Source organism: Muscardinus avellanarius, assembly GCF_963383645.1.
Source record: "Muscardinus avellanarius genome assembly, chromosome: 19".
In the NCBI taxonomy this organism is placed as follows: domain Eukaryota; kingdom Metazoa; phylum Chordata; class Mammalia; order Rodentia; family Gliridae; genus Muscardinus; species Muscardinus avellanarius.
Window position 1 is genome coordinate 18,035,052 of NC_137805.1, and position 14,385 is coordinate 18,049,436.

At 44.6% G+C, this 14,385-nt stretch overlaps 1 protein-coding gene across 1 annotated transcript in view; it reads right to left on the reverse strand.

The window, feature by feature from the left end:
* Nucleotides 1-14,385, reverse strand: part of RALGAPA2 (Ral GTPase activating protein catalytic subunit alpha 2) — a gene marked incomplete at both ends in the record, with an annotated part of 243,084 nt that overhangs the window by 123,212 nt on the left and 105,487 nt on the right. Inside the window, 3 exons of the mRNA XM_080716443.1 lie at nt 3,821-3,976; nt 4,214-4,312; nt 5,201-5,394. Coding sequence (XP_080572569.1) covers nt 3,821-3,976; nt 4,214-4,312; nt 5,201-5,394 — 449 coding nt within the window. The remainder of the gene's footprint in view (nt 1-3,820; nt 3,977-4,213; nt 4,313-5,200; nt 5,395-14,385) is intronic.

Genomic DNA, 14,385 nt, shown 5'->3' on the forward strand with positions numbered 1-14,385 from the left:
AGGGCTGGCACTGCGGATGCTGGGGATGGACACCTCCACCTGCTCCCCCGGCCCCGACGCAAGGCAGCTGGACGAGGGGCCACTGGAGACCCTGTCAGGGCGAGCCAGGCAGCCCAGAAGGCACCAGAGCCTGCTCCACGCAGCTGGGTCATTTTGAAAGTGTTTATGATTCTAATTACGTTCTAAACAAGAAACAGGATCAATTTTTTTTAAAAAAAAAATCTATTGTCAAGAAAAAATAAAGCCATTGAAGGCATGTTTTCAATCACACTAATAGACCACAAACCCATACTTTATACTGTGTTCACCATGGGACGCACTGCTCGATAAGGTCACTGTGTTAGCTGTCAAACTGTGAGTTTATTAGGATAGCTAAAACCAGTTAAAACAGTATAGAGATGGCTGCTTCAGAATGTACCGCATTCTGAATTGGGCCTATTATGTGACTACATTTTTCCACATGATGAATTTGTTATTGTACTGAAGCATGGCTTTACAGGATTGTGCGACAGAACACAGGACAATTTGTGAGACATCTATGTTACAAAAAGGAACGTGTGTGTGTGTGTGTGTGTGTGTGTGTGTGTGTGCACATTCTATCTCTGAGCTACACCCCTATCCCTTTTAATTTTGAAACAGGTCTCATGAAGGTGCTGGGGCAGGCCAAAAATCTGCAATCCTCCTGCCTCAGCTTACCAAGTACTAGGATTGCAGCCCTGCTCAAATAGGTTTTTATACTTAAAAAAAGCTGAGCGTGGGGGTGCACGCTTGTAATCCTAGTACTTGGGAGGCTGAGACTGGATAATCGTAGGTTCGTGGCCAGCCTCAGCAACCTGGTGAAACCCTGTGTTCAAATAAGAAATAAAACTAGTCTGGAGAAATATAGCCGGAGGTAGAATGTCTCTGGGTTCAATTCCCAGTGCAAAACACAAAAACAAAAACAAAAAAACCCTTGGTCTCCAATTACTTAAAGCACCATTATGTTCTAAAAGATTTTTATATGACAGCGCTTATTTGTAATTTAACATCTTCCTGACATAATGCTGATACTCTAGGAAGGCATTTTGTAAAAAAAGCACACCTCGCTCAGTGCTCAGCCTCCCCGCAGTGAGCCAGCAGACAAGTGTGCCACCCAGAGGTGAGCGGAGGAAGCGCACCCGGGGTTTTATTTTAAGACAAAACTGGAGTCAAATTTTTTAAAAACTGCTATTATGTATTTAAAAACACAGGAAGTTCTTTATAAGGTTCCTCCTGCACAAACTAATGCTCTTAGTTCCAGGCTGCGTGTGTGTGTGTGTGTGTGTGTGTGTGTGTGTGAGTGCATTGTGTGTGTGTGCATGTGTGTGAGTGCGTGTGTGTATGCGTGTGAGTGTGCGTGTGTGAGTGCGTGTGTGTGCGTGAGTGTGTGTGTGTGCGTGCACGCGGCTCTATGAGCACTCCCAAAGTGGGAACAGTTCTGAGGCAGCCAGCCACAGGTGCACAATTTGCCAATTTAAAAAATTGAATTTAACTGTATTCTTTGCAGTAAATGCTTTCCTTTCTTTCTATAATGAATATAACATGTGTTTCCAGAGTACATATAAGTTCTGAAACACCACCATGATCTATTTAGACTTGTGGACCCAAAGTTAAACTAATTAACCAGAGACAGCTCTTACTTAAATGAGAAAAGTTTCTTTCATTAGAAGATCTTCTGTGTAATTTTCTTTTGGCAAAAGAATAAAGTTTATTTAGAGTTAATGCTGTTTAGCAGAAAGTCAGAGTCTAATATATATATACCAAAAATTGTTAAGGTTAAAGCAGGCGGTCAGTTCTATTAAACCCACATAACTCAGGCTTTGAGTGGGCTAGACAATGGCTGATTATTGGACAGAGGCTTATGATATCCTCATCTGTCCTAGAAACACATATATTAGGATTACTGCTAGCACTGGGTCGTCATGTAAGATTTGTGTATTTTACAATAAGCTATAAAAGATCACAGAGTCTTAACTGAAAACATGATATACGTTAAGATATAAAAATTATTTTAGGCATCACATTTGAAAGCTTTTTCTACACATAAAATATTTTTGAAAATAATTCATAAAATCATACTGTTTCAAGTTCTTAAATGCCATTTTACACCCTTATTTATCTGATTTATTATTTCATTTTTATACCAAAATACTTTAAAATAGAAAGGTCATTCTAAACTGTCCCCTATATGCTGTAACTTTCCAAGTAAAATTTTTCTTGTAAAATCTTAGCAAAATGTACGTTTACGGTAAGGCGATACCCCATGCACTCTTTCCTCTTGGTCCCTGCACCGGGATCTGCTACTGTCGTGGCGTCGGTCCTTTTCCCTGTTTAGCCCTCGTCTTCCATTTTGTAATGATGCTTCAACCTGCATGACAGCTGCAGAGTATCTAAGCAGGAAGTACAGGCAATTCAGCCGCATGTCCTTATTTCTACATTTATTTAGAAAAAAAATGGGAATATGGGTCTCAGTTCAGCCTGCTCTACAGATGTCCTCTACACACTGATAAATTCAGAGCAGATAGGACACAGGTGACTCACTGGGACTGTATGGGTATGACTCAGATAAAAGCTTACTGATTAAAGCTCAGAGATGTATCAGAGAAAATGCTGGAAAATCTTTAAATAGAGTCCTGGGGCTGGGAAAGTCCGGGCCATGCTAACGCAACAACAGCAGCAGCAACAAAAAGCTAATCGGGAGAATGGCTTCTTAATGTGCCCCACAGGTACAAAAGCGTCTGCGCGTCTGCATTATACATCAAAGAATAAAGGAAATAAGAAAGAACAGAGAATAAAGGGAATCCAGAAAGGACAGCGACCTTGGATAAATGATTCAAGTTCACTGGTAAGTGTGAGCAACTAAAGGGTAAACTCTGACATATACCAAACACCTCCTGTCGGTCAGGAAGACGCGGCCCTAAAACAGAGGCTGTCACCTCCCTTCAATCCTCGTGTTGCCTTTCCAGGCTCCAACGCTGCCATCTTGGTTCTTACCAGTTTTTAAAAGTTTCCATTTGTCTAATCCCTCCTCCTAATGACTCTCTGTCTCCAGACCCCAACGCTCGCTCTGTCCTACCTCTGCCACATTCTCAAGTCCATCCTCCCCCAAGTGGAGTCCAGAACAAGCCCCGTGAAGTGCAAGTCAACGCCATCACTCTCCGCTGGGCCCCCGCACAGTCAAAAGTCCATGCGCGCCGTGTGCGTCCCCGCTCCTCCTCTCACAGGTGCCAAGGGCTTCCCCAGGGAGGAAGGCCAGGAGCTGCCCACTCTACCTCCTGAACCCTGGGTCTACACAGAGAGTGGGAGCTAGAGGGCTTTGTTTTCCGTTCCTATTCAACCAGAACTTGAATTTCTCCGGGAGAAAATAAAAGAACTTCTCATCAAAAAATGTCAAGACCCATGACTTCTACGTAAAGTTTTTCACAAAAAGAATTGAACTACTAAAACAACAGTCCCCAAAGGTTTTGAAGTGAGCAGATCACCCCCCCCCCGCAAACAACATCTAATGCAGACCCCAACCCCAAACGCTTGTGTGGGTACTCGGAGGTTGGCGATGGCACTGGAGGCCGGAGCACGCAGGAGATTCAAATTCAGCCGGTGCAGGGTGCAGCCAGCCGGGGAAGAGGCAGGGATGCGGTGAACCTGACTTACATCTTTGAAAGACCATGGTGGTCACCGTGCATGAGAGTGCTAAAGCCACCGCGACGCCAGGCATTGGGGACGCTTTCCTAGACCCCGGCCTGTAAAGCAGGACACGCAGTTGCTTATCCTTGGGCAGCCACGACAGGCGGTCACGCAGTACCTGGTCCTGGCTGGTCAGCCCCAGGTGCATCACCAGGTAGAAGTGCAGCAGGAAGTCGGCGCTGGGCAGCACGTCCTGGCGTCTGGACATCATGGCGCAGAGAAGCCGGTAGGCTTGCAGCTTGCCTTCCTTGTACTGGTTTGGCAGCATCGTCGCCTACGGAGGAGAGGAGCCCTCCAGATTAGATCAAGCCAGCTGCAGAGCACTGTGGCATTTCATTTACGCCCCACTTTTCCAGAAGAGCTGCTTGCTCATGGGGATGTGGGATGCTGGGGCTGTGGTAAGACCCAGCCTGGCTTCAAGACATGCTGTCTTGGGCAATTACATTTTTCAAACTCAATTTCAGAAAGGAAGAGGAAATTGCAATAAATGGATAAACACATATCCACTTGCCTTAAATAGCCATGATGCAAACATTCTGAGTGGTGGGATCAGGACCGGAGGAGATGGGGAAGACTGGTTGTCCGGGCTTATGGCTAGATTATCCCGTATCTAATTCACAAAGGAGAGAGTATCAGGAGAGGTAACATCAGCTACCGCAACCATGTCTCACTGCTGTCCTCCACGGCTTCTAATTAAGTTTCTAAAAGCTGACTAAGCCTCCAATATTTACAAATTTTTCTCTTCTTGTGAGATCTCCTGTCCTTTTTAATTGCACCTGACTTACTGTATGTGGTTTTTAGGTTAAATACGAAACATGGGCAAAGCGTTCGTTGAATGTTAGTTAACACCTGGAATCATGATAAGGATATGATTCAATACATTATACTATATGAACATGAATCATGTTTTTGAAAAAAAGATTTCATGGCATAGGAAAAATGTATCTTGGGTGCCAGGACCAAAATTGTATGTTCTCTAAGAGTCTACTTCTGGGAAAATGTCTTCATCCATAGAATATTATTATTATTATTATTATTATTATTATTATTATTATTAGGTACTTCCCAATATTCCCAAGTGGTACTTCCCAATTATTGGCTATATATTATTATTGGGTACTTCCATGAGATGGTGATACTAGGTTTGTTGTACCAATTTCTTTATAGTTTCTACATTTTGCAAACCTTGCAAAATTGATATCACTCTTATAAAAAATAACTAAAACTATCTAATACCCCATTTTAATGCCCGATACTAATATTCCTATTTTAACAATATACCCCACTGTTAACATCCTATACTAAAATTCTACTCTTACTAAATAAAATAACCAGCATTTATAAAATATTCAAACTCTAAAGTATTAAGATTCACCCTTTAATAATCAAATATACTAGGTCTAAATGACTCATTTGTCCCAGAATACGATCAGTAACTAACTGCCACGCTGTTTCCATCCCATGATGGGTGAAGGCAAGCTAACGGAGCAGGACACACCTTTGCAAGTTTGTACCAGAGTTCGTACAGATAGCAGAACACTCTGGCGTGGATCCTGGGTGACTGGATGTTATTCACGTCTCCAAGGATCCCTAGGACTCTTCGCCACAACACAGCAGCAGAATCTGGGCGCCAGCCTGCGAGGGTGCCCCCGGCGATGATGCTGCAGTCATCCGCCAGGCATTCGCTGCTGTCTGTGGAGGGAGAAGCTGCGCGTTCGCCTGTGGACGCCGGCTTTCGCCAGCGCAGCTTCCACTTTGATGTAAGGTATCCACCCTTCCAGTTTATATATTCCCAGTATCGAAGAAAACGAAATGCAAAATGGGTGAGAGTTTGAAAGAACAGAAGGGCAGGATCAGGGAAGTAGAGTCAAATGATTTGAGTGCGAAGATGGACACTCTGCAGGGATAGCCATGAGGCCTGGTCACCCCGACAAGGGCTTTCTGAAGCTAGGAAGGGGGCGAGGGGCCTCGAGCAAGATGGTACTGTGGAAATACGTGGTCAGGAGCCTCCGTGTGGGAGAGACATTTGCACTGGCGTTTATGGCTGCTACATGAGGCTTACTGAGGGCTGAATCTGCATACAAGAAATTTTCCTCCCGTTTAGGTTTAAGACATGTATGCAGTCATGTAACAGACACCGTAAACCACCCTACAATCAAGATACGGAACCGCCCCATTCCCTACAAAGTGCTCCTCCGTCGTCAGTCCCTCCACCTCGGCTCCTCGTGGCCTCCATTCTTTTTTCCCGCCTATCCTTTCACGATCCCAGGATGTCCTGTAAGGGAATCCTAGTGAGCAGCCTTCACGTCTGGTTCCTTTCACTTAGGAAAATATATTTGAGTTTCGCCTGTGAGGTTGAATGTACCAGTCATCTGTTCCTTCCAACTGCTGATTCATATTCCACTTTATAGCCAGATATGGTGGCACACACTTGTAATTCCAGTACTTAAGAGGCTGAGACAGGAGGATAACAGGTTCAAGACCAGCCTCAGTACCTTAGCAAGACCCTATTTCAAGATAAAAAATAAACTGGGCTGAGGGTATAGATAGGTGATAGAATGCCCCAGAGTTCAATCCTCAGGATCACACATATACCCCCCAAAAATCCATTTTATGATATATCACGGTTTCATCCCATTCCACTGAAAGACATTTAAATTGGCTCCTGTTCTCAGCGGTCCGAACCAAGCTGCCATCAACGTTCATGCTCAGGTTTTGTGGGAACACAGATTTACATTTCTCTCTGGAGGAAATATGTAGGCACAAAGCCGGGCGTGGTGGGCACGCTTGTAATCCCAGCACTCAGGAGGCTACGACTGGAGGATCGCGGTTCACGGTCAGCCTTAGCTACTTAGTGAGGCTCTCTGGAACTTAGTGAGACCCTGTTTCAAAATAAAGAATAAAAAATAGGGCAGGGGGTGTCGCTCGGAGGTCAAATGCCTCTGGGTTCTATCCCCAGACCCGCCCCCCCCCAAAAAATATATATATGTTTAGGCACATTATTCCTGAATTGTGCCCTAAGTGCTTATTTAAAACATGCTACAGCCGGGCGTGGTGGGCACGCTTGTAATCCCAGCATTCAGGAGGCTGAGACCAGAGGAACACAGTTTGCAGACAGCCTCAGCTACTTAGTGAGGCCCTTTGCAGCTTAGTGAGACCCTGTTGCAAAATAAAGAATACAAAATAGGGCAGGGGGTGTAAGCTATGAGGACGAATGCCCCTGGGTTCCACCCCCAGACCCACAAAAATAAATAAATAAAACATGCTACACTGAGAAAACGAAATCACTGTGCAGCTGCTCCAAAGTGGCTGTTCCAGTTGGCACTTCCCTGAGTGAAGTTCCAGGCTGCCAGCTCGCCAGGACTCGGTGTGCCAGCTTTGGAACTGCCACCCTGCCAAGGTGTGCGGTGTGTCTCACGGCGGTTTCCACCCATGGCCTTCCAACGAGTAAAGACCTTAAGCATGTAGTGACGTGAGTGAGACCTAGAGACGGAGCAGGTGACCTGTGTGGCTGTTTGGGCCACAGCCAAAGAGAGCCCACCCGGGTCACAATGCTCCTTCCCTATCGCCTGTGCGAGGAATGTTGTTAACCTAAGTATTTCCAAGTTATTCTATTCCTTGTTCCAGGCAAATAAAGATGAGTTGAATCCTAGGTAATTATCAATCCCCATTGAGTGTTTCTCTCTCTCTCTCTCTCTCTCTCTCTCTCTCTCTCTCTCTCTCTCTCTCTCTCTGTCTGTGTGTGTGTTATTTTTAATACTCTATGAAGGAAACTGAAGCATGCTCTCTGGCTCTGAGGAACCTAAGTAGTGCAAAAAGAACAAGAAGAAATGATACAAAAGGCAACAAGCGCAGGCCCATCAGCGACAACCCATGCTCATTAGTGACAGAAATCCCAGAACACGGAAACAAAGGTGCCGTAAAGATGGCGCACTGTGTCCCGGAAAGGCCTTCCACAGGACACAGCTCCTTCTTAGAGAAAACGCCTCTGCAGTTCCCGCCGAAGTGTCACACACTAACTGAGGACACATGACAATGTTCAGTATACCAATCACAATTTCTACAGTCCACGCCTGAAGAAGTGAAGGTATGAAGCCAAAAAAGTCGATTGTGGGCATTCTGCAGCCTCTGAATGACTTTTATTATTATTACTTTTTTGGTGGTACTGGGGTTCCTGGAAGCCCTTCTACCTCCGGGCTACACTCCCAGACCTATTTTTACATTTTTATTTGGAAACAGGGTCTCCTAAGCCAGCGCGCGCGGCTGGCTTTGAACCTGCGCGATCCTCCTGTCTCTGCCTCCCAAGCGCGGGGATGACAAGCGTGCGCCACCACGCCCGGCTCTGAATGACTTTTAAAAAGCCTCTCAAGAAAGACTCCCCTACCAAATGCTTAGTCCATAGTCAACGCAACATTTTGTTAGCCTGAGATGGTATGCCAAAGCTCTAATAAATGCTTATGCCAGTAATCCCAGTACTCATGAGGCTAAGACAGGAGGGCTGCACCCTCAAGGCCTTCCTCAGCAGCTTCATGAGACCCTGCTTCAAAATAGGAATAAAAAGAGCTGGAGGTCTAGCTCAAAGGTACAACACCCATGAGCTCAACCCCCAGTACCAAAACCACAACAATAATAATGTTCATGAATCAACATAAGACTCCACGTAATCAAGCAACATAATTTAACATTAATTTTTTTCTTTAAAAAATGTATTGATGCCAGGCGTGGTGGCGCACGCTTGTAATCCCCGCGCTTGGGAGGCGGAGACGGGAGGATCGCGCAGGTTCGAAGCCAGCCTCGCTGGCTTAAGAGACCCTGTTTCTAAATAAAAATATAAAGTAGGTCTGGGAGTGTAGCCTGGAGGTAGAAGGGTTTCCAGGAACCCCAGTATCACCCCCCCCAAAAAAAAAGTGTTGTTGTCTTTAACCCCGAGGGGGGGAAATTAAGGAGATTAGGTGACTTACAGCTTGGCTTCATCTCCTGTCACGACCTTGAAAATGCAGCTACCCAAGAGAGAGATTCTCCCAGCATTCCAATCACACTGGACTTAGCCAGAGAAACAGCCCCATCTAAGTGGACGGCAGGTTCCTCGCCACCTGCACCTTTTAGTTACCTGCCAGTCAGGAGAGCCTTGTTACGAAGGGATTTCAGGTTGAAAATCTGTTCGATACTGCTTTTTTATTCAGAAAAATCTTGCCTCAAGCCGGGCGTGGTGGCGCACGCTTGTCATCCCCGCGCTTGGGAGGCAGAGACAGGAGGATCGCGCAGGTTCGAAGCCAGCCGCGCGCACTGGCTTAGGAGACCCTGTTTCCAAATAAAAATGTAAAAATAGGTCTGGGAGTGTAGCCCGGAGGTAGAAGAGCTTCCAGGAACCCCAGCACCACCAAAAAAAAAAAAAATTATTGCCTCAAAAATAAAAATCCTAGGTGACATCCCCCATCACATTATCAAAATACGTTGAGTTCTTTGAAAGTTTTTGAAATGACTGTACATTTCTTCAATACTACTGTGAAAAAGATTTTAATGGGTTGAAATGTTTGGGCCTAATATTATCCCTCTGGTGACTAAGTAACAGAGCAGATGCTGACATTTTACAGGTAGACGGTTCCTCAGAGACAGGGCACTTAATTAAAAATTGGGATTTGAGAGATCTCAGAGAATTTCATATTTACCCCCCAAATACCAAGTATTTAGTTTATTTTCTTTTTCATTGGCAAGTTAGAATATTAGCCTCGTATCTTTTTGTTTCATTATTACTAAATTATATGGGGGCATTTAAGATTTGCTATTAAAGTGGGAACTCTTACAAAGTTGTAACATTTCTCCAAAAAACACACATAATTTTAAAGAGAAATCTAGAGTTTAAGAATTTGCAAATATGGAAAGGATTTTAACTCTGAATTAAGTCTTGGTAACTGGCAAAACAGGCCCTTTTGGTTGAGTAGCAATTTCATATGGCCAGTTTTATGCAGGCTTGCGAGCGAGGTGAGGAAATGTAGCACGGATCCTTGAGGATGCGATTCTCAATCTGAAATCTACACAAAAGACACAAGCCTAAAGGCTCTAGGGCTAGAAAAATCAGGCCTGGACTTCAATGATGGGAGTGGGGAAGCAGTAAGTTGGCTTCTGGGGTGCGCTGCAGCAGCCTCCTCTCCTCTCCTGGCCTCCACACTTCCTGTCTCCCCACTTCCTGCCTCTCCTCTCCTGGCCTCCCCACTTCCTGCCTCCACACTTCCTGTCTCCCCACTTTCTGCCTCTCCTCTTCCGGTCTCTCCTCTCCTGGCCCCCCACTTCCTCTTCTCCTTTCTAAGGAGCCCTCTATTCCCTTTAAAGGTTTTAGAAGGTGAGCTACCAGAGCCACTGTAGCTGCTAGTGTAGTTTTCCTTTCTACTACTTCATGATTTCAGAACAGCTCCCAGTGTGGTACGGTGATGGACACCGGCGCGGGCCCCTCCTAGAGCAACCCGAGTGGCAGGTGCCGGGCAGCGCTCACCTGTGCCGCCATAACTCCAGGCAGAGCAGTGTAGGACGACTCTGGGCCAACATCTGGATGCAGGGCTGCATTAAGTGCACGAATTCAAGATCTCCAAACTGACTTGCATATATATTATTTTAAAAAGGTTAAAACTTAACTGCAGTTTATAGCTAAATAAAACAATAGCCTGAACTTAAAACATACTTGTCTCGAGTTAGCTACCACGGGCTTCTTTCTGCCAGATGACACGCCTCCCTCCTGGAGCTTAAGCTCCCTTAGGGAAACTCTCCGCCCGCCCAACTAGACAACATGGCAGGGATGGTTCTTCTAAGCTTCATCCTAAAACTTATCACTGAGTTGGTGGGAACCTTGAAAGAGTATCCGAGGTGTTTTTTTATAAGTCTCTAGAGTTCTACTAAACCGTGGAATTCGTAAGATTTCTCTAAATAAAGTAATTTCAGTTTTGCTGAGGTTGACACTGATGCTTTTCTTCTGGTTAGCTTTTGTTGTTATTGGTCTCAGTTAAGAAAACCTTGCTACCTCAAGGCCATACACACTTGTGTGTGTGTGTGTGTGTGTGTGTGTGTGTGTGTGTGTGTGTGGTACTGGGGATGGAACCCAGGGACATTCTACCTCTGACCTACACTCCCAGCCCTAGGTTTTTTTTTTGCGGGTCTGGGGATGGAACCCAGGGGCATTTGACCTCCGAGCCACACCCCCTGCCCTATTTTTATTCTTTATTTTGAAACAAGGTCTCACTGAGTTGTGAAGGGCCTCACTAAGTAGCTGAGGCTGTCCGTGAACCGCGATCCTCCGGTTTCAGCCTCTCGAATGCTGGGATTACAAGCGTGCACCTCCACGCCTGGCTTCCCAGCCCTATTTTTATTCTTTATTTTGAAATAGGATCTCACTGAGTTGCAAAGGGCCTAAGTAGTGGCTGAGGCTGTCCTCGAACCACGATCCTCCAGTCCCAGCCTCCTGAATGCTGGGATTACAAGTGTGTGCCACCATGCACGGCTCAAGACCACAGACATTTTTAAAAACAATATTTTCTTCCAAAAGTCTTTAAAATGTCCTTTCATATTTAAGAATTGTATCCCACCAGAACAGGCTCCACGCATGGTAGGAGGCAGGGTCCTACTTCTTTCTCTTTTTCAACACAGCTGAGCATTCATCTCACAGGGATCTGTGACGACTTCACATTTTTTCCTTGCCATATATGGAACACCGGCGTCCCACATCATCATCCATGCCTGTGCCAGTTCTGTACTTTATATTCCCGGGATGGTAACTTTATTTGGGTAAATCTGATCGTCTCATCTCAAAGTTATTTTGTTGTTGTTGTTTTTTAAGCGGTGCTGGCAATTGAGCCCAGGGGCATTCTACCTCCAATCTACACTCCCAACTCTTTATCATTTTTTTTTTTTAATTGGGTCTCACTAGGTTGCTGAGATTTGCTGCACTGCAGAGGCTGACCCTGCACCTGCGATCCTCCTGGCTCAGCCTCCCAGGTACCGGGGCCACAGGTGCGCACCGCGGGCCCCGCATCTCACAGCGGGCATCGCACGCTTTGTGACGGTGAGGATGAGTGTCCTGTCCGCTCTGTGAGCTCTGAAGACAGCGGGGAATGTGACCCACTCATCTTTTTACTTCTCATCCCAACTAAACCAGTAGTTCTAGATCATAAATGTGTCTGCTAAGTAGGAGATAAGAGCAACAGTATCAGTTTGTAACTGTGGAGTCATAAATATGCCTTGTCCCCAAATGACTACTTCAACATAACTAACTTTACGCATGTATTAGTTGTATTTTTTAGTTTTTTTTTTTTGTGTGTGTGTGTACACACGTGTGTATGTGTGGTACAAGAGACTGAATTCAGACATATTCTACCTCTAAGCTATGCCCCAGGCTTTTTTTAGTTTTGTTTTGAAATAGGGTCTGGCTAGGTTGCTGAGCGTCTTACTAAATTATTGAGGCTGCTCTTGAACCTGCGATCCTCCTGTCTCAGCCTCCAAAGTACTGGGATTACAGGCATATATTTTCCATATTTTTAATAATCTGGTATCTGGGGCCTGCTGATCAGGGAAGGACTATCCCTTCCAGAGTTAGCTAATTCCTAGAGATAAAAACATCTCACCAGGGAGCATGTTTTCACATGCAAATGAGCCAGTACAAAGCTCATAAGCTCCGACAGCCTCCTTTATTTGGCCTGACTGTACAGCAACTCGACGCTTCTGTCCTACCCTCCCCAGAGCCAGGTCCCAGCTAGAGCTGCCCTGTGCTCCAGAGCCCACCAAGGCTGCAGGAGACGATCCTGACCCTGTCTCCCCAGGCTTGTCGGGCTATTGCCACGTTCTTTCTCCTCTGCTCTTGACCAACGCTGGAACCTCCTCGCGTGGTCCCGGTGGGTATAAATCCCTTCCTTGATGACCGCCATTTGTGTCTGTGTGTCTTACCATATCTGATTAAAACAAAACCCAGGCACATTTCAAAACAATGCCTGATATGTTTAGCCATTACTTTCAGCAAACATGAAGTCAGTAAGTAAGTGAGCAAATATAGATGCAGGCTGTTACCTGGCCAGAGATGAAGGAATTTAAAATTTTAGGAAGTGGATCACTCTAAATATTTCGTATCTGGTAGGATTATTCAAGGAGGGACAGAGATACACTCAAATTGTTCGTCTGCTCTCTTTACATGTCCTAAAGATCAGGATAACGCGAGTTTTATTTTGTTCATTTACGAAGAAATTGTTCTCTTAAGAACGGAAAGTTAAATTCAGAACTACGATAATCCTTAAACCTTCTCATGTTACAGTTTGTCCTTTTCACAGATGACAAGATGAACTCTTGAACTGAGTGTACTTGATTCTCCATATTAGTATTTCAAAGGCGAACTAAGTCTAAGGAAGAGTTCATCAAAGCACAGAGTGCACCCCACAGAATTACCTCACACATGTTTATTAAGTTGAGCTATCCAATGCATACTCTGAAATGGGATCAAAACTAATCTTTTCCAAGGACAGACAAAAGAAATAATCATCCAATTTTCTTTCCTTTCCATAAAAATAATTAAAACAGGTTCGTGTTTAAGTACAACTAACTTGTTGAAGATTCGGTGTGGGATGAGTTTCTCTTGGATAATCTGAACATGAGACCTAAAGAAGCCACTTATCCCATGAATGTATTAATAATTCTCAGGTAGTTCAAAGGGGTTTAGAGTTGTATTAACCACAGCACAGTAGAGAAGAGCAGACACAGCCCTGCACCTGGAGTCAAAAGATGTTGGAAGCCAGCTCCAACCGTGGCTCCTGTCCTCTGGTGGGATACGTGCTTCCTCCACTGCCACTTTCTCCACCTCTAAAGGAGAAATGATCAAACTGACCTGCTTACTCCAGCACCAGAGAAGGTGCCGCAAAACACTCTGTGAATTGTTAGGTCCTTATAAACTTATAGTGCTATTAGTCAAAACCATATCTGTTCTATAAAGACTTTTATACAAGCGGGGCAGAGCGGTGCATGGTGAGACCCAAGGGTGGTCAATCAGTAGGGACCCAAGGGTGGCCCAACGTTAGCATGCACACACACACAAAGGAATCTTATCTAATGCCACTTTATATGCTATTTTTATGAATGACTTAACATTATTGCATCAAGTCCTAAAAGTATCAGAGACATTGATTACATTTTCTATCACTGTGAATACTAAAGTTTGCTTGGTTAAAAAATCCATTAAGGTAAAATGTATTTATTTATTTATGTATCTACTTATTATTGTATAAATCCAAAGCCAATTTCATACTGAACGGGGAAAAACTGAAAATACGTCCTCTAACATATCTTAGCTATTATTTTTGTTACTATTATTATTTCTATTTTATTATTTTCTTATTCATTGTTGTTGTTGTTATTATTATTATTATTATTATTTCCTATAACAAGACAAAAATGCCCGCTATCACCACTCCTGTTCAATATAGGATTTGGAATTCTAGCCAAAGCAATAGGAAAGAGAAGGAAATGAAAGGGATACAAGTGAGTCGGCGGAGTGGTACACACTTGGAATCCCAGTACTTGGGAGGCTGAGACAGGAGGATCGCAGGTTTGTGGCCAGAGGTTTGTGGCCAGCTTCAGCTACTTAGTGAGGCCCTCCGCAAATTAGTGAGACCCTGTCCAAAATAAAGAATAAAAATTAGGGCTGAGGGTGGAGCT